Source organism: Macrosteles quadrilineatus, unplaced genomic scaffold (genome assembly GCF_028750875.1).
Source record: "Macrosteles quadrilineatus isolate MER2022 unplaced genomic scaffold, UCM_ALF_1.0 Scaffold_9__3_contigs__length_116548681, whole genome shotgun sequence".
NCBI classification, from domain to species: domain Eukaryota; kingdom Metazoa; phylum Arthropoda; class Insecta; order Hemiptera; family Cicadellidae; genus Macrosteles; species Macrosteles quadrilineatus.
The window spans coordinates 69,144,832-69,166,398 of record NW_026542602.1 but is presented as its reverse complement, the minus strand read 5'-3'; the positions used below and the strand labels follow the sequence as shown (position 1 = coordinate 69,166,398).

The 21,567-nt window shown below is 33.9% G+C and overlaps 1 protein-coding gene across 4 annotated transcripts in view; it reads left to right on the top strand.

The window, feature by feature from the left end:
- The window catches only part of LOC129002136 (coiled-coil domain-containing protein 186-like), a 77,697-nt gene that overhangs the window by 9,767 nt on the left and 46,363 nt on the right, over positions 1-21,567 (top strand). For 3 of the 4 annotated variants that reach the window (XR_008491542.1, XR_008491541.1, XM_054429735.1), the window contains exons 3-7: positions 8,542-8,612; positions 10,755-11,009; positions 14,512-14,585; positions 15,823-15,979; positions 16,304-16,521. Coding sequence is in view for 1 of the 4 variants with exons in the window: in XM_054429735.1 (XP_054285710.1) it covers positions 8,542-8,612; positions 10,755-11,009; positions 14,512-14,585; positions 15,823-15,979; positions 16,304-16,521 (775 nt within the window). In the remaining 3 variants the exon portion in view is untranslated. The remainder of the gene's footprint in view (positions 1-8,541; positions 8,613-10,754; positions 11,010-14,511; positions 14,586-15,822; positions 15,980-16,303; positions 16,522-21,567) is intronic. The other variant, XR_008491543.1, reaches the window with a different exon arrangement.

Sequence of the window (21,567 nt, the reverse complement as noted above, 5' to 3'; positions counted from 1 at the left end):
GGTAAAAATTGGGAAATTCGCTAATAACCCTTATATCTTAATTTACTGTCACGTTTTAGCGACGTTTGGTAGCCATCTTGGATTGGCGCTGTATTTAATAAAGAAAAAAATGGCAACAAGTAATTTTTTCATCCTAAGGTACACATTAACAGTTTTCAAAAGTTATTTCAATTTTAACAGGCCAGTCTAGCGAATGATACACACCAGCCCACACTATCTAGGGAGTGTCAAATATTACTAAAAACTTCTGCAGTTAATAACCTTCAAAATTATGTATAAACATCTAGTGTTCGTTTGATTTGTCGATCTCAAATTTAAGAGTTTCTCTTGAAAAACACGGAACTGTTAATGTTTAATTTCCTGTAAAAAAACATGTATTGGCTTCAATGATATGGCAGCAGCTGCTTTAAAAATCATGTTTAAATGGGTATTATTGCAATTTTCAGAATCCTTGTAAAATTCCTAATATATTGAGTAATTGTTAGGATTAACACTTTATGTACCTATGTTTTGTGATGTATCTGTAATACATTAAAAAATGTTTCTTCATTTAGGTTTTTTTTCTTATTTATTGGCATAACTTAAATGTCTTTTACGGTGTTACCTAAAGGTGAGTGAGCGTAGCGAACGAGCTCCAACCTAAAGGTGAGTGAGCGTAGCGAACAAACTTCAACCAGGACGTGATTGAGCCATGCGAACGAGATAATCTTGAAAATTAAGAAGTTAAACGGGGCAAAGCCCGCGGGTTACAGCTAGTATATATAGATATTTAGGTATTTTAATTACAGGCCTATTATATATTTTTTAAAAATTTTCATTTTTCTTTTCTGAGTTTGTTTGGTTCTGCTTCCCAACCGATTTTCATGATTGAATTTTCAAATTGAAGGTATGCACGCACATATTTGCCATCAAGCATTGGCATATATTTATCTATAGTTCCAAACGGCTTATACGTAAACAAAATTTGCTCCCCATGTATTTCTTATGGAAGTTAAATTTGGTTTCTTTTTTCCAAGTTCGTTTGGTTCTTCTGCCTGACCGATTTTCGTGATTGAGGTCTCAAATTGAAGGTATGCACACACAGATTGGCCATCAAGCATCGGCATATATTAATCTATAACTCCACTTGGCTATGCGCATAGCCGAGTATTTCTTATGGGAGTTAAATTTGGTTTCTTTTTTCCAAGTTCGTTTGGTTCTTCTGCCTGACCGATTTTCGTGATTGAGGTCTCAAATTGAAGGTATGCACACACAGATTGGCCATCAAGCATCGGCATATATTAATCTATAACTCCACTTGGCTATGCGCATAGCCAAGTATTTCTTATGGGAGTTAAATTTGGTTTCTTTTTTCCAAGTTCGTTTGGTTCTTCTGCCTGACCGATTTTCGTGATTGAGGTATCAAATTGAAGGTATGCACACACAGATTGGCCATCAAGCATCGGCATATATTAATCTATAACTCCACTTGGCTATGCGCATAGCCAAGTATTTCTTATGGGAGTTAAATTTGGTTTCTTTTTTCCAAGTTCGTTTGGTTCTTCTGCCTGACCGATTTTCGTGATTGAGGTCTCAAATTGAAGGTATGCACACACAGATTGGCCATCAAGCATCGGCATATATTAATCTATAACTCCACTTGGCTATGCGCATAGCCGAGTATTTCTTATGGGAGTTAAATTTGGTTTCTCTTTTCCGAGTTCGTTTGGCTCTTCTACCCGACCGATTTTCATGATTGAGGTATCAAATTGAAGACATGCACACAAAGATTTTACATCAAGCATCAGCATATAATACATGCTGATGCTTGATGTAAAATCTTTGTGTGCATATCTTCAATTTGCAATTATAATAAATTGCATATTATGCAATACCTAGGTAGTGTATTACTATAAAAAAACATAATTTGATTCATTTTTGAATTCTTCCTAATGTATTTAACCAGTTATAATTATATAGCCTAATCCTCTATATTTTGGTCTAAGAACCTTCATCAGTTAAATACCGGCTTTCATTTAAGCTATTAGTTATTCAAATCGGACGAGATTAAAGAAAACACAAGGTGAACAACCAACATAAATTATTTTTCGTAAAGTTTTTCTATGATTAAAAGTCAATAGCTCCAGTATTGTTAATGATTTTTATATGTCTTAGACTCAAAATAATCAGTAAATTATAGGCTTTTATTTGAGCTATTGATCGTTTGAATCAGTTAGCTCAAGATAGGTTTACTCTATTACTCAATTAAAAATCATAAATTTGATTATTTCTTAGATATTATATTTATTTTAACGCTTTGGAGCAGCATGGGTCCTCTAGTTAACTTAATATTTTTACAATTGTCATGAAAATCGGAGGACTCCGTCCCAGAGTCTTATGTGGACCCTGCCGCCACTGAATAAGTTAAATCTTTACATTTAAAAAATCAAAATTTCACTTAACTTATTTTCTTTTGATGGTAGCCTAAATCACATAGGTTTATGAAGTTAACATTATAGTTTTCAGCTGATATTTTTAATTCATTCGATAAATATCAGATAAAAAAATAAAATAGGTATCCACCGATATAAGGAAATACCCCCGCCGCAGCAAACCTGCAGACTAAGCGAATTTCAACTTGTCTGATTACATTTTTACAAAAATATTTCCATAAATAAGTTATATTTATTCCCTATTTAAATATCATTAGATTTAACTAGTGCTTAGGTTTGCTGCTACGGGAAAGGTAAAAAGTGTTTTTTGACCATACGTCAGTAGTATAGGATGAAATAAATAAATTTGCCAAATTTTATCAATAAATATCCATAAACAAGTAAACAACAATTTTCATTTTCTTCATAAGAACATGGGAATTTTAAATTACACTATTTTTTAATTTTCTCCGTGACCGTTAGCACAGATAATAAGAGGTTATATTATCTGTGCCGTTAGGCATACAACAGCGCTTCAATATACTAAATTATTTCTTTTTTTAAGCTCTACAAAACGGTATAGAAAAAAATTTTTAATTTTTTTTGTTTTTAGGGTCAAAAATGGGAAAACCACATTTTTACCCCATAAAACCTCCCATAAACCCCCCATAAACTCCCCTTCTCATGGTCCGATTATGCTGGATCGTGAACTCGTTCAAATAAACGTAGGTTTACACGTTTGTACCAAATTTCATAAAAATCGGATCATTTTTGCTTGAGTTATCGCGCTAACGGACACATATATATCTATATAAATTTGAACGGATGGTGTTTCAGGCCTCTAGGGACCTCAACATGAAAAATTAAATCGGTCTCGGGTCCAGGTCTTACCATGAGTACTACCACAGCCACCTCTAACAGGTTTATTATGTCATCGGTGGATACCTATTTTATTTTTTTATCTGATATTTATCGAATGAATTAAAAATATCAGCTGAAAACTATAATGTTAACTTCATAAACCTATGTGATTTAGGCTACCATCAAAAGAAAATAAGTTAAGTGAAATTTTGATTTTTTAAATGTAAAGATTTAACTTATTCAGTGGCGGCAGGGTCCACATAAGACTCTGGGACGGAGTCCTCCGATTTTCATGACAATTGTAAAAATATTAAGTTAACTAGAGGACCCATGCTGCTCCAAAGCGTTAAAATAAATATAATATCTAAGAAATAATCAAATTTATGATTTTTAATTGAGTAATAGAGTAAACCTATCTTGAGCTAACTGATTCAAACGATCAATAGCTCAAATAAAAGCCTATAATTTACTGATTATTTTGAGTCTAAGACATATAAAAATCATTAACAATACTGGAGCTATTGACTTTTAATCATAGAAAAACTTTACGAAAAATAATTTATGTTGGTTGTTCACCTTGTGTTTTCTTTAATCTCGTCCGATTTGAATAACTAATAGCTTAAATGAAAGCCGGTATTTAACTGATGAAGGTTCTTAGACCAAAATATAGAGGATTAGGCTATATAATTATAACTGGTTAAATACATTAGGAAGAATTCAAAAATGAATCAAATTATGTTTTTTTATAGTAATACACTACCTAGGTATTGCATAATATGCAATTTATTATAATTGCAAATTGAAGATATGCACACAAAGATTTTACATCAAGCATCAGCATGTATTATATGCTGATGCTTGATGTAAAATCTTTGTGTGCATGTCTTCAATTTGATACCTCAATCATGAAAATCGGTCGGGTAGAAGAGCCAAACGAACTCGGAAAAGAGAAACCAAATTTAACTCCCATAAGAAATACTTGGCTATGCGCATAGCCAAGTGGAGTTATAGATTAATATATGCCGATGCTTGATGGCCAATCTGTGTGTGCATACCTTCAATTTGAGACCTCAATCACGAAAATCGGTCAGGCAAAAGAACCAAACGAACTTGGAAAAAAGAAACCAAATTTAACTTCCATAAGAAATACATGGGGAGCAAATTTTGTTTACGTATAAGCCGTTTGGAACTATAGATAAATATATGCCAATGCTTGATGGCAAATATGTGCGTGTATACCTTCAATTTGAAAATTCAATCATGAAAATCGGTTGGGAAGCAGAACCAAACAAACTCGGAAAAGAAAAATGAAAATTTTTAAAATATATAATAGGCCTGTAATTAAAATACCTAAATATCTATATATACTAGCTGTAACCCGCGGGCTTTGCCCCGTTTAACTTCTTAATTTTCAAGATTATCTCGTTCGCATGGCTCAATCACGTCCTGGTTGAAGTTTGTTCGCTACGCTCACTCACCTTTAGGTTGGAGCTCGTTCGCTACGCTCACTCACCTTTAGGTTGGAGCTCGTTCGCTACGCTCACTCACCTTTAGGTTGGAGCTCGTTCGCTGCGCTCACTTGCCTTCATGTTAGCTCGTTCGCTACGCTAACTCGCCTCCAGGTTGAAGTTCGTTCGCTACGCTCACTCACCTTTTGGTTGCAAATTAGCTGTTGTCATAAATGTAAAAGAAATAATAGTGCTGCACCCTGTTGGTAATCCTTGTAACTTTAATGCTATTGAACATCATAGAACAGAACCAACTTGTTTAATTGAAACAGCTGTTAAGATTCAATAATTCCATTTCTCATAAGGTTAACATGGGAAACTCCAGAGCCACTGGGGCGGAGCCCGAAAGGATTTTTGAAATAAGAATATGCCTATATGTTAATCGGGAATGTGAGCTATCATCATGCCAAATTTCAGCCCAATCCGACCAGTATTTTTCGAGTTTACTTTTCCCATACACACATACACACATACAGCAACCACCTCTTTTTTATAATAGTACTAGCTGACCCGGCGAACTTCGTATCGCCTAAGTTATAGGTTTCCCCTAAGACAGACCGATGGAAAGAAAGTACCGTTACGTTTAATTTTCAAGATGATCTCGTTCGCATCGCTCAATCACGTCCTGGTTGAAGTTCGTTCGCTACGCTCACTCACCTTTGGGTTGGAGCTCGTTCGCTACGCTCACTCACCTTTAGGTTGGAGCTCGTTCGCTGCGCTCACTTGCCTTCAGGTTAGCTCGTTCGCTACGCTAACTCGCCTCCAGGTTGAAGTTCGTTCGCTACGCTCACTCACCTTTGGGTTGGAGCTCGTTCGCTACGCTCACTCACCTTTAGGTTGGAGTTCGTTCGCTACGCTCACTCACCTTTGGGTTGGAGCTCGTTCGCTACGCTCACTCACCTTTAGGTTGGAGCTCGTTCGCTGCGCTCACTTGCCTTCAGGTTAGCTCGTTCGCTACGCTATCTCGCCTCCAGGTTGAAGTTCGTTCGCTACGCTCACTCACCTTTTGGTTGCAAATTAGCTGTTGTCATAAATGTAAAAGAAATAATAGTGCTGCACCCTGTTGGTAATCCTTGTAACTTTAATGCTATTGAACATCATAGAACAGAACCAACTTGTTTAATTGAAACAGCTGTTAAGATTCATTAATTCCATTTCTCATAAGGTTAACATGGGAAACTCCAGAGCCACTGGGGCGGAGCCCTTTTAAGAATTTCGAAACGGGAAATAGTTTACGTCCGATTCGCATACCTACAGAATTTACACACCAAATTTCATAACGATCGGTGAAGTCGTTCCGGAGGAGTTTGCAGACAAACACTGTGACACGAGAATTTTATATATTAGATAGATAGATAATACGCTAAGCCGATTTTTGTAAACAGAACTCCTCCCACATTTTTGAACCGATTTTGATGATTAAAATGTCAAAACAATGGCCCTGATCTGTAGTTTTGCAAAGTGTTTTTAGTTTTTTAATACCTTTATTAGTTTGGCCAGGATCTTCCATCAAAGTTGGGTTTTCTCCCATAAGATTAACATGGGGGAATCTACATATTTAATTGAAACTTTGTCTCCACTAATTTGAGAGAACGGCTGGGCGTAGAAACTTGATAGTGGTGTCTAAAGAAAAGTCTTGGTCTCTAGATGAGTAGTTATCAAAAGATAAACGAAGTAAATTCGCTTAGGGCTCTGCCCCAGAAGCCTTTTAAGATCCCTCGACAGCTTTGTTTACATTTTGGCCATATAATACTTTTTAATGAAACAGCTGTTGATTTTTAAATTGTGTTTTAAACAAAACACATTTATTGGGAGTTATTGAGTTGTCCAGAAGAAGTATTTGCAATGTTATTTTATGATTTTAAAATTGATTTTCTTCTGTATCATGTCATATTTTGCAATATAACGTTTCATTACGAAATCAGTGGAAATTCCTTTTATCACAGAACTCTTACAATAATATCTTATTGAACTATCTAATATCTGTTGTACGGGTTGTTGTCTGCCTTTTTCACCACTTTTGCCTATATTTTATCATATTATTCTACAGATCATCATAGGTTCATGAGATTATTGTCATACACGTTTTCAATCATTGGAATAATAGTCGAATGTGTAATACAATACAAAATAATACAAGTGCAGAAGGGCAAGTTTTCCATTTGAGCCGTGTCCATATTTTGTTAAATTAATAGTAGTTTACAGCAACTGGATAAAACATTTTACAATATTTATGTAGATGTAGAAATATGTGCACGATTTAGAGTGTCATTAAGCTATAACTCTGCAATTTACTACAGACTTTTCAGAGAGGTTGCTATAAAGTATTCATTCATCATAGTGAACACATAATATAGATATGTATACAAATAAGAATTTGAACTCTTAGAGAGCCTTTTAATGTTAATAGAATAACGAAATGGGTTGTACAAATTTACTAGCGCTACTCAGCAACAAAAACCATTTAATTTATCTCTAATATATATATTCTTAAAGTGCACTGAGCAGCAGCCTAAAAAATAATATGTACAGTAACTTACCCATATAGTTACAAAATGCTTGAACTCGCATTGTAACATTTATAATTCGGCTTATATTTCTCCAGCAGATTATTTATCTGCAGAAGAAGTTTATTGTGCTCTTATCATGTCTAATAACATCCAAAGACAGAAACCTTGCCTAAAATGGTACCTATCTTGAGAAATTATATGCAGTGGCCTATATTACCGACCGTGGCCCACTGGGTTGTTAAGATGATTGAAAATAACACGACATTTCGGCTATAACAAAGGCATAAAGAGTAAATACTATTTAAGCAGCTACTTAAAGTATATTCCACTAAACCTAACTTTCCGTAGATGAATTAGCATAAGCCTTGAGAGTAACCGTCGATTTCGACGGGTTTCACCTAGTGATTTTTATTCCTGCATTTGAATTTCAAATTTAAATGTACATAAACGTAGGGTCAATGTTTTTAGGAAGGGGTTTTTATGCAATATATTTTTTCCACATATTTTTTGCAACAGGTAGTAGGCCTATACGGGGACTCAGTAGAAATGAGAACAAACTCCCATATAAATTGCATGGAAAACTTCAACCAATCACAGCGCTGCGTCAGGCTCTAATGCAATATAAATAGGGTGTTTGGGATTCTGTGTCCAAACAGTAACTTGTTATATAACTATTGCCACAACAAATGAGCAATGAGCACTATGATCTGTTGACTGTCAACACAATATCTGTCAAATAAGTAAATGCAGCATTTAGTGATTTGTATAGGTTATATTCAACATGCCACAGTTTGGGTGCAGATCCCTAAATGCATTATTTACCGTCTCATGGCTACAAAAACATTTGCTCATGTTCAACTTGGCTCCCTCTCCGATTTTTACAAAAACTCAATATTCAAATTCAAATAATCTTTATTTGTTTGTAGCATAGAATATGTATATACAACAATAAAACAAATAGTTTTTTAGCAAAAATGCAAAGGGTAAATAAATCTTAAAATTGCTCCCTTCCCTATTCAAAAAAAAAAAAACATAAAATGGTACACAGTTTCCACTTTCAAGTTTGCTGCCATTTTATAAAATGGCCGTCATTTTTGAAATAATATAATTAATATTTTTTACTTATTTTATGGTACTTTTGGAATGTGGATGCAATTTTAAGACTTATTTAGTCCTTCGCCCGATGGAAGGTTAGTTCTAATTGTATCCATTTTGAAAAAGGATAAAACTTATTACGTTACTTTGTTTCAGATTTAAATCCTGTAGAACGGAAGAAGTCTCCTTTAAATCTGTTGACTACTTGGCTGTGAAATATATAAAGGGTAGGCCCTAGTTATATTATTTTTTGACAAAAGTAAGGTGGTCCAAACATTACTCAAATCTCTTAAAAAAGCTATTAAAAATCAATTATTGAGGATAAATATTATTACGGCGTCTGGTAATTTATTGCTGTCAGACTGTTGCAATAGATTTTTGAAAAACTAATTTGTTGGTGAATAATATTTTTTTGTAACTTGTGTAGACTTGTCTAATACAATGCTATTATCAATTTGGCCAAGCTGAATTAGTTATTTGTTATTATTGTAAGTAGTTATTGGCGAGTTAGCTAAAACCTGAAGGCAAATGAGCGCAGCCAACGAGCTCCAAGCTAAAGGTGAGTAAGCGTAGCAAACAAACTTCAAACATGACGTGATTGAGCAATGCGAACGAGCTCATCTTGAAAATGAACGAGCATTTGATATAAGCATTAGGACAGGACGCGAGGTCTGTCGGGCCAGCTAGTATTTTATACAGGTTAAAATATTCCAAACTTCTGCCAAAATCCTACTATCCAAATTTTATTCTTCCGAATGGAGTAACGTACAGTCAATTGATTTGGATGGCTGGAGTTATAATGTAGGCACAGTTTGTAACCCAGTCTACCCAAATTGTATATTGATTATATTTTGGTTGTCCATTTAAAAAAAGTAATCAAATGTATAAATAGTAACTTATCAATCTGTTCTAGATTATATTAATTAAAATGCAGTTCTGTTAAAAAGATAAACATTTTTGTAATAAATGTTTTATCTTAAAATACGTAGAATGGGGTGAATAGAAACACTTTTTGACTTTTAAGCTTCTGTAAAACCGATATTTTTAATTTTTAAATTTTCAACACTAGCTCATGTTTTCGGTCTTGGACTCCTCTACTCAAACCAGTTATAATTTTTTTTTTCTTTTTAATCATTAAGCAGAAAAAAAATAAAATATGGCTGTTTCTATTCACCCCGCACTTTGGGGTGAATAGAAACACTGTGTTAAATTGATGATTGTTGCTTTTCCTCACTTACCAGGGGCAATAGAGACATGAAATTTATGCTTGTTAGCTTAGGTTGTTGTAAATAAAAATATTTAAAGTTAATTAACACATTTATTTATAAGTACGAAGTATAAAAACGTCGTTTTCATAAACCCTTATTTAAACAAATCGGAGAACATAAATGACAATGGGTGAAATCAGAGGAACAAAATCTTACATAGAAACCAACTAAATGAAGAGTAAAATCAGACAAATCTTCCTCAAAATACAACACTCCCTTAAATCTACAAGTTGTACACGGCTTGGGAGTTGGAAGCCGATCGTACTACGTCATCGACTTTGAAGAGGGCCTCTTAATCTGTCTCTCAGAACTTGTTGGTTTGCTCAATTTTCTTATGAATCTTCCTATATTTATCCTTCCTCGCCAAATTCAATAACTTTTGCAACATATAAACGATAGCAAGTTTTGTTTTTCCCCATTACTTTGACAATTACATGATCATGAAGGGACAACTTTGAAGACTCACTGATGTCTTGAGCTAGGTATGCTGGTTCTTCTTCATCAAATTGTTCGTCTTTGTCACTTTCTTCCAGTGTGACTGATGTAGAATCATCTTCATCTCTGGTATTTTTTTTTCTTTTTTGGGGGGTTTTCAGGTCAACCTTTATTTGCACCACTGGTTCCAAAAAAAAAGTGTTTCTATTCACCCTGGTTTTGCAAAATCATGACATAACCTAAATTAAAAATAAAGTAAAAATATATAGTTTATTCTAAGGCTAATCTATTAACACACTTGGTTTTAAGATACCTAAGACAATATAAAAAATGGTTATTAACATAAATACATGTAATAGGTTCATACTTAGAGAGAAAGTTTTGAAAAGAATGTTTTTCGCCAAAATTTTCAAATGATGTTTCGCATCATCCAACATCCGAAGCAGTGATACCAATATGCTAAACTAATTTTTCCCAGGTAGATAGGATATGGTTATAATGGGGGAAAATAATTCCCTAATATAAAGTCAATGTATAACAAAGTTATGAAAATGTGAATCATTCATTGAAGTTTTGTTTCTATTCACCCTGTTGTTTCTATTCACCCCATTTTACGGTAATAATTACTACTTACAGATTATATTGTGTTGTTCTTGTTCATTTTAGAATTCTTCCCAGAAATAATCAAGGAGAAGAAATTCTATTTAAAAAATGAAGATGATGCCCTGATTTTAATCGCCCTTCTTATGTACTCAACATGTATCAAGTTAAAGATTGACGAATTTGTCACAAAAACCTGTGCAATCAAGTTGAAAAATAATCATGAAGAGATACTTAAGCGATTTTTTGAGTTGATGCTCAAAATTGAAAACGGAAATTTTACAAGAAAAACCATAATGAATACCATCCAGCAGTGCTTTGGTGAGATTTCAATAAATAATTTGCATCGATTCAGTAAATTTCCTATATAGGGAAGCTATAGGGAATAAGCTTTTACCATAGGTCTCATGGTGAAATCTGGACCGAAACCAATTTACATTTTTGTTTTGATGTCCCCAGAGGCCTAAAACACCACCCATTAAATAATATACGTATTTTATATATATTCCCAATAGCACGTGACGGACTCTAGCAAAAATCATCAGATTTTGATGAAATTTGGGACAAACGTGCTGTAAACCTAAGTACTTTTATTCGAACAAGTTACATAAACCAATTTCGTGAACCAGGATGATCAGACCATGGGAAGGGGTTTTTTTTTTTGGGGGGGGGGGGTTTATGGGTTTGAAAATAGGTTTAGGCTATCCAATTTTTGACCCTCAAAACATAATAGTTCCCAATTTCTCGCTAAACTATTTTAAAAACGCTTGGAAAAGAAATAATTAAGTGAGCATTGAAGTTTTTTTGTGTGGTTTTTTGTTGAAGGTTATTTGTAAGGGAGAAAATGTAAAAAATTGTAAACTTAAAATTCCCGTGTTATTGTAGTACTTGTATCATTGATGTATAATAACTCTACTGGATAGCGCGCTGCGTGGTGGAAAAACGGTCCGTGCCCACCAGTCAAATTGGTGGAATACGGAGGCGGACGGGCCGAATGAACCTCTTTGTTTTACACAAACATACATTCACTCAACCTGCTCTGCTACACTTGTTTGTTAACATACCTTACCTTACCTTACCTCCTTGGCCATTGAAACCTCAGAAGGTTTTTGGCTTACATTTTTCAATTTGAATTTAAATTTACTACATTATTTGAATAATAATAGACTAGTAATATAATATAGCCAGATAATAATAATCTAATCAGACTAGTTGAAATTCGCTTAGTCTGCAGGTTTGCTGCGGCGGGGGTATTTAATTTTTGGTCAGGAAAAACATTTCTGCGACAAAGTTTTAGATCAAAGTATGAATTTTATTTTTTATTTGAAGCTTTTTTGATACGGAGTCTGCTTGTATATTTTTCAAGAGATTAAAAATAGGCATAAAATCGCTTGGCTTTTAATTATCATTATATTACAACAAATATGTCATTACATTACGAAGAATGGTAAATAAATTTACAAGCGTATGTTTATGCATTTTAATGCTTACCGTTAGTCTATAGTTAACAAAATTCTTTGAATCAAAGAATAAATGTTGGATTCCACTGTAGTATTTAATACCCGAGAAAAGATTTTGTTATTATTTTACTTCAGTGAGAATAATCAATAAATTTGAGATACTGGCATGACATATTATACACTCATTTTATTTAACAACATATGTTTTCCATACACGTTAATCATAGGATGTCAAAGAAACATACTATAATATAAACAAAATAAATATTCTTAAATGTTGCAAAGTCTCTCAATAATAATTGGGCCTCACAGCAGCAAATGATGACATGATTATGTTATCAAATAATTATTGTGATATATTTTGTTCTGGCCAATGTTCAAATGTAAATAAATCTAACTCTTTCATAAAATCACTAAATTTTTTATGAGATTTACTTTTGACACATAGTCTGTAATGCGTGAGCAAGTACGTAGATTAATAATTATATCTGCTTATAAAACCTCCTCAAGTTCGTTACAATCAATTAGGTAATACCCTATAGACAACCTATAGGTGATAGGTGACCCATAGAAATATAACATTGTCATCACCAAAGTACTGGTAAGAAAGTATATTCAAATGAAACAAAGAAGGGTAAAACAATTACACAGTCATTACATCTAAATCTACTGGATCTGTGATGAAACAAAGAATAATCAGGTATAACATCGGGCCAATAACGTCAGCGACCTGAGTTAAACGTTTATTAAGAGCAATAAACATTAGCGACCTGACGAATTTGGCCGTCTTTGTCGATAGTGCCGTTGTAACAGCGAAAATGGCGGTAAAGGATCGTTGTGACAACACGAAAACCCCCTTCCCCACAAAAACTATGATATTCATCATTAAAATAATGTTATTAGAATAAATAATAATAATAATGGTTTAATTTACCTCTGTCAATATGGTCCTTCCGTGTAGTTTGTCACTATTGCAGTTTCGTGCTCGTGGAGCACATATTCAGGTGAAGGTCAAAAAGTTAAAACATTTTCCTCACGTGAAGGTCGTCAATTTTTGAAAACACACCGAAAAACACATGACACATGAACGGTACGAAAAAAAAAATTTATAAACTTGGCCAATACATTAAAAACGTTACACACGGGGTCCGGCGCCGGTAGAAGACAAGACATGACTGACGTGTGCCGTAGTCGAATATATGGACACCATCGAAGAATTTGAGATTTACCGAGCAGTTTAAGTACATCCAAACCATATTTTAAACGAACAACTCTCATTCCAGTCTAACATTATTTATAATACCGCCAATCACATCCTGGAACAAGACCAAAGAAAAGGTTCAGATAAGAGAAGTGAGGATGGAGGGGCTACCGACTACGGCACACGTCAGTCATGACTTGTCTTCTACAGGCGCCGGACCCCGTGTGTAACGTTTTTAATATATTGGCCAAGTTTATAAATGTTTTTTCGTACCGTTCGTGTGTTATGTGTTTTTCGGTGTTTTTTCAAAAATTGACGACCTTCACGTGAGGAAAATGTTTTAACTTTTTGACCTTCACCTGAAGATGTGCTCCACGAGCACGAAACTGCAGTAGTGACAAACTACACGCAAGGACCATATTGACAGAGGTAAATTAAACCATTATTATTGTTGCTGTATGGTCCAGAGGCTACCCATCATGAAAATAAATAAGTTTATAGACGTTAGCGAACTGACAGACAATAAACAACAATTACCTCAATAGATATTATTTTGCGATTAAATGGAAAATGAAATCCGGACAAACACTGCATAGTCCACTCTATCCATCTGTCATGGCGACACTGATGGCTCTGGCGGGACTCTAGGAGCGCTAGGGGTGATTATGGCGGCGAATTCAAATTGCCATTAATACTTGGCGTTTTTTTTCGGCGTTTTGTTTTTATTAATACTTGGGACTTACGTTTACATGCTAAAATTTTGTTTTAATATGATCATTTAATTGTAAAACACTTAATAGGGTTTAATAAAGACACAGAAGAACTTACAGCATAAAAGTGTATTTATTTTTATTTTTTTAATTTCCTAAACTGATTCAAGTTCCTCCATGACGTCTTGGGAACAGTTAGGGACCTGACAAAAACTTCAAATATTGTTTTTTGCTGGGTCATAAATTCTCTCAATTTGATATTCACTCGTATACATAACATTATTTTCTATCTTTGAATTACTATGGGCAGTTTGCTGGGCCACCTTGAGTACTAGCATACCGAGGGTTTTTCCTCTCTTTAATTTCTTATAGGCCTACACAATTGGACAATACTAGGTAATTTTAGTTGAAAGCTACAGATGGTTTTTTGTGAATATAATAATTTGTTTCAGAGCCTGAGGTTGTACCTGTTGGAAGAGCATCTCTCTCACCTTCACAAAAGAATTGTCTTAAAGAATTTCTTAGGGTACGGCAATTACTACTTTACTATTGTATTATATTACTATTACTTTACTTTACTATTATATTAGGTACCTATTTTAAGTATTGACATTGTATAGCCTACTTTCTTATGACAATTTAACTCTCAGTGCATAGGAACGAGAATAACATATCTGCTGAGCTTGACATCAGCATTCTTAAGTTATTTTTTATGTTTTTTTTTTTAAGGTAAAAACTTTATCCCGATATCAAGGATGTTTTTCTTTACCTACAGACATGGCAGCTGCTGGGGCCTGGGGGCCTCACAGGACACTGGTTTTGCTTAAAAAATTGATTTCACCCATAACATCCATTAGGGGTTTGATTTTTGAGTTGAGCTTTTATTCTTATGACCACTGGAAGCGTCTGCGAAGATTGCACGATGAAAATTCAGTATTTCTTTGTGACTGCAGTTCATGATTTCTAGCTCTGCGATCAAGGAAGATGGCTCTGGGACCTCAGAATATGTTCATTATCTTGGAGTGAGTGTAAAAGACGTCCATGATTTCACTGCAGGGGACCTTCAAGATTTTTCGCAATCGAGGATAATGTTTAAAAATGTTTATGCTATAGTTGTACAATTCGTTCAAATTAATTGTAGTATAGCAACTAATATTGTTGTTGTACAATTCGTTCAAATTAATTGTAGTATAGCAACTAATATTGTTGTTGTACAATTCGTTCAAATTAATTGTAGTATAGCAACTAATATTGTTAAAAATCAGTACTTTCCAAAGCAATTCGATTTTGACCCAAGAATAACCTTTTTTTACCTAACCCAAAGTATACATGTCTGGCTCGCTCGTCTAGATCCCTATTATTAATAAATGAAAAAAATAATGTATTATTTAATCCCCTAGCCTTCTAGTACCATTCGCCAATCAAATAGTAAAAGTTAATTTAGTTGAAGATCAAACTTTGGATATTTCTAAACCCCCTCATGCTTACACCAACGAATAATCAGAATTCAGAACAGAGAGGCCTCTCAAGATTGAGCCGGTTTGGGCGACATTCATTTTAAATATGGCCTTGTCTGATGTCTGAATTAAAATTAGGAGGCAAAAATCACAGAGTTTGTTGCATTATAAAATCCAAATAACCTCAGATAGGCTGAAACACTGTCTCCAGTATTCAAAAGTGGAGAGCATTATTTCTAATTCATAAGTGTCAAAACTTCTTCAAAACATTTAGATGTGTATTTCATTCAATTTTTGTTGTTTCAGTCACCATCTCTCGAAGAAAAATACAAAAAGAACAAAGAGGTAAATGATGTCAGACATCTTAATCAATTACTTCAAGAGGAAAACGCTGAATTGTTGTCAGAACGAGACTTTCTGTCAACAAAGAATCAACAACTTGATTCATCTGTACAAAAGCTTCGTAGGTGGACTTAAATTTACTATAGATTTTAAGAAATTAAAAAGTGTTGGGCTCTAATTAAAGAAAGGTGCCTCAAAGCCAAAGGTGTTGATGATTTTAGAGTGAGTTATTTGTTATATTTTCTTAGCTTATGAAAATTCCTTCTTTCAAAGAAACTCATGTTGGAAAAACAGATTTGACAGATTAAACACATAAAACCACTTTAGTGACATGTCTAGATGGTTGGTTTGTATTTTTACCTGTCTTTACTCATGTGATATTAGACACATTATTCCTAGTAAAAATAAACAAATTGTTTATGGTTTTATGTGCTTTATTTTACAGAAATTCAGCTGAGCGAAAAAACTCAAGAAATTATTTCCTTAAAGAAAGAGTTGAAGCTGCATGAAGACAAAGGCGCCCCACAAAATGCACTCAATAAAATTGAAAACCAGTTGAAAGAAGAACTTAATCAACTTCAAAAAGAATTGAAAGAAATGGAATCATTTGCAATCATCATGCATGATCATTTTCGGAAAGAAAAAGAAAAATACATTTGGCTGGTTAGTCGTGTAGTACATACTTTTATTTGTTATTTACTGTTCTCACTGTTTATTTTCTACAAACGTAAATTGTTTGATAGCAATAAATATATAATTGATTTTTTTTATAATTTGAACACTAAGGGATTTACTGGAATTGTTGTGAATTAATACTAAAACTATTGTTCAACAAAATAGGCTTATTCACAACTTTCATCCACAGTATTAAGAATAAAAGTTTATCTACGACTTATGTAATATGTACTCCTAAAATGTGTCAATCACTCAAATCAATCCACCACTGAATAAAATTTCATAACATATTATTATTATAGTGAGTGGAAGAAAGCTAATGACTCTTTAACCTCAACTTACTTTTCAAGATATTTTACACTTAAAGTTTATTTGTATTTCAATTTTGATCATAACACCTAAGTTTGTATCCCAGTATTATTCATGTTATCTCCTCTCTGGGAAATTCGGGAAAACCGGAAAGCCTCCGGGAATTTAATTTTACCTTGAAATATCTGGGAAACTCCAGTTAAACCAAATCCTCCGGGAATCTGGAGCCCGGTCATTGTAAACGTCAGTTAAACGAAACACTACGAAAACACTAAGAAACACTACCGCTGGTTCAATTCAATTCGAATTCTCTTTATTCATTCACGGTACAAGTTTTTATACAATGAATAGCGTCAAATAAATATAAAGATGAATTATGCCTTACTTATCGCTAAAACAATCATTATCATTATTATTATGGTTTTGTCCCGATTGGTTAAAACGATTATCGGTGTTGCCAAAATCGAAAAATATGCTCACGGGTATTGCCACGATCGCGGACAACGATTATCAGTGCCGCCAAAACAGCAAAATATGCTCACTGGTACTGCCCCAGTCGCAGGAGAAGATTATCATGTCGCAGAAACTGCAAGATATGGTCACGGGTATTGTGGCGATTGCGGGAGACATTAAATTGCTTGGTTAAATTGTATCATCCCTTGATTAAATTATCCCTTGACATTAAATTAATTGGTGTCGCCGCAACTGCGGGAAACGTTCGTTTACCGGTGTCGCCGAAACCGCAAAATATGCTCTCGCGTAATGCCGCGATTGTGGGAGACGATTATCGGTGTCGCCAAAATTGCAAGATATGGTCATGATTATTGGGGCGATAGCGGGTGACGATTGTTGGTGTGACAATTTTCTGTGACCAAAGACAATGTTTTAACAGTTGGGTTTCTCATATGCGATTGTGAACAGAGATTTGTGAATGTTTACGCAAGCAAATTCTGTACCTCGTTTGAGGTGAAACCCTTGTAAACTCGTCCTAAAACCATATTAAAAGAAAATGGCACTAAAATAAAGTTTTCCCAGTTAAATTTTACAATTCACTTACTATACTGTAAATTTTAAAAAATTACAGTTTACTTTCAAATATCTTATAATTTTAATTTAGTCACTGTCCAAAAACTTATCTATATATATATATCTATCTATATATTAATAGGCAAGCATGTTTCTTTAAAACCTTTTTTCTCAGCTCGTGTGCATCGCAGGGAAAATCTACGCATACTGTTGGAAAGATATTTTCCTGTAGATGTGCAGAATGCCTTTAAAAGTTAAAATAGGCTAACAAATAAGCACAAAAAATTAATTTGAAAACTTCAAAAAATAACATGGACCATATGGGTTGCCATGATGGTGACGAAATAACAACAAAATGTAAACAGAAAATCAAAACAAAAATGGAAGAAATTCCAATCACATGTTTTATTTACAGTGTGGGGAGAAAATAGAGAAGTCTGTACATTAATTATTTTTGGTCGAGTTTCGACCACAGGACGATCACTAGTATATATATAATAGGCAAGCATGTTTCTTTAAAACCTTTTTTCTCAGCTCCTGTGCATCGTAGGGAAAATCTATCCTTACTGTTAAAAAGCTATTTTCCTGTAGGTGTGCAGAAACCTTTTATAAATTAAAATAGGCTCAAAGATAAGCACAAAAAATGAATTTAAAATTTGAAAAAATTAACATGGATCTTATGCGTTGCCATGCTGGTGACGAAATAACAACGAAATGTAAACAGAAAATCAAAACAAATTTAAGAAATTCCAATCACATGTTTTATTTACAGCGTGGGGTGAAAAATAGAGAATTCTGTACAGTGCAATAGGATTTTTTTAGCTAGAAGTGGTTAAAGGTGTTGTGGAATATCTTTGAAGATGAATCTATTTAGTGCTATCATGTGTTCATTTTGTGTCAAATTTTGAGGTTAAATCAAAACAAACAAACTGGCATAATATATTATTGGAATTTGACAATAGTTTTAAATACTTACTCTACTTTAAAAAAATCACTTTGTCATTAGAGAATCTTTACTGTGAAATAGAGACGTGATTCCTAATTCCAAATCAACTAATTAATAAATTGTTATTTAATTATTTCCTTAAAATTAAGTGATGGTTGCTTTGAATTAATAATTAATTTACCTAACACGAGCAGATATTAAAATATTTAATCTCAAAATTAATATCAAAATGAACATTGATACAGTAATAATTATTATAAACAGGGATACACATGATAAACTGTTGGGACATAATGATGATTTACGATTCTGAAAACGTAGATAGGGAGAAGGTGCCATAGCACCGAATCCTATAGTGCCGAATTGTGTTTTGAGTCCCAATTCTCCGAATATCACGTTCGACGGAATAACAATTTAAAGTTCTAAATTGCCGAAAGAGATGTTTGTGTTAAACTGCCGAAATATATATTTTAAAATCCTAATCCATCGAAAAAACAGTACAAACGTGTTAAAGTATCGAATTAAGAATCATTCCAACAGCTCCGAAAGTGAAATAAGTCCTAAACTCTCGAATCTTATTGTTTTCGGCTATTTAAGACGATTTAAACTTACTTTCGGCTATTTGACACAAAAAAATGCCAACCACCCGAACAATAGAAGCCCCACCATCCGACCGACGTGTCCGATTGGCTGATCTACAACCAATACGCTGCAAGAGTACATCATGGCCGGCCATCGCTGCCAGCCCAGGAAGTTCACCCGTTCACTAGCGCCCTTCCGAACAGCGGTCAGTATAATAACTAACTTCAGTCAGACACCAGGACCAGACCAGGGCCAAACAGATCAACGTCACCCACCAAAGTCATCTCCACTCGAATCTCAATATGGCCATTGATTAATTATTGAACCCAGAAGATATAACCATTGTTTATCTACTTGTTACATATTACTAACCTTGTAAGTGTAAAAAAAGAGCTTATGTTTAACTTAGGAATATGTATCATTAACTTTCCACTTAAAATTATTTGACATCACAATCGTCAAAGTACTTAAATTATCAATAAAATAGCTTAGGTTAGGGTATATCATACAGTGCAAGCCAAGACAAAATACTGACCATACAATGAAAGATTTCCATTGCGGCAAATAAACCAACTCATCAAATTACGCAATAGGCAAACCTTCAATTTACTTACTCAATACAATATTCGGCTACTCTTAGAAAGAAGGTAGGCTATTGTGATTGTTGGTATTGGAAAAGTCTATCAGGGATTGCTGTAAGAAAGCATAGTAAATTGAGTTAATTTATTTGTGGTCATGAAAAAAGGTAGTGCTCTGGGCCACTGTGGACTTAAGTTACACACAAGACAGAGCCAATTTGTAATGCTGATGCTGTAGTATTTAACTTAATTTGCCTATATTTTAAGTTTTTGTAAGCCCGATATATTGAATAAACAAATCAAGGTTACTTATTTGACAAAAAGAAACTGTTACAAAATCTCATTTATCTAGAGGCCTGAATTTGGGGTTTTATTACATAGCCTTTAACGCTTTAACGCTTAGGTACAATATAATCATTTCCTAAAAAAATTGATCATTCAAGTTTTTAACTTGCTACTGGCCTAACTTATATTAACGATGAGCTACTGTAAGTTTAAAAGCCATTGTAACTATGTTTTGAGCTACTGAATTAGCCTACTTGTCAAATTTAATAAATGAATAGTATATCTTCAGCAAAAAACAATTGGGACCAATGTAAAGGTTTTGTTGTTGGAACAAACTTAGTATATGAATTTCAATCTAGCTTGGCTTAGAAAGCATTGTTATAACTTATATATTGGTACTTTCGTATTATACGGAGGCCATCCTTACACAGCGTTCTGGGGCCATGGTGGAAGGAAAAAACATTTTTTTCCTTCCACCATGTTCTGGGGCGGTAATGTTAGTTTGGTCTATCATATACAACCTAAGTTGTTTATGATAATATGATTATATTTGTTTACATTATATATATATAAGTTTTATGATAACCCAATCCAAGTAAAAAACTTCATTCAATTTTTATAATTTTAAACAACCAAAAACAATTAGGCCCTCTGGCCAATTATGTCAAGTACCATACATTACTGCAAAAGTGTGATTGACTTTCCGTCAAAGCGCTAGTTGTTTAAATGGAAGTAAGTTAAAGTAGTTAAAGTACGATTCGAATTTACCCTCTACAACTTCTATTTCTAGGTAACGCTGACTGGATATATAATCATTGCCCACAATTTTATGCTTAAAGATCTACATTTCATTAGGAGAAGTTTAACGATACGAATTTACCCTCTACAACTTCTATTTCAAGGTAACGCTGACTGGATATATAATCAATGCCCACTATTTTATGCTTAAAGATCTACATTTCATTAAGAGAAGTTCTAAGAAGCGGATTTACCCTCAGCAACTTATATTTCGGGATAAAGCTCACTGGTTATATAATCAATGCCCACAATTTTATGCTTAAAGATCTACATTTCATTAAGAGAAGTTAAAAGAAGCGGATTTACCCTCTACAAATTGTATTTGAAGGTAACGCTGACTGGATATATAATCAATGCCCACTATTTTATGCTTAACTATCTAAAGTTCATATTTAGAAGTTGAACGAAGCGAATTTACCCTCTACAACTTCTATTTCAAGGTTACGCTGACTGGATATAATCAATGCCCACTATTTTAGGCTTCACTATTTTAGGCTTAACTATCTAAAT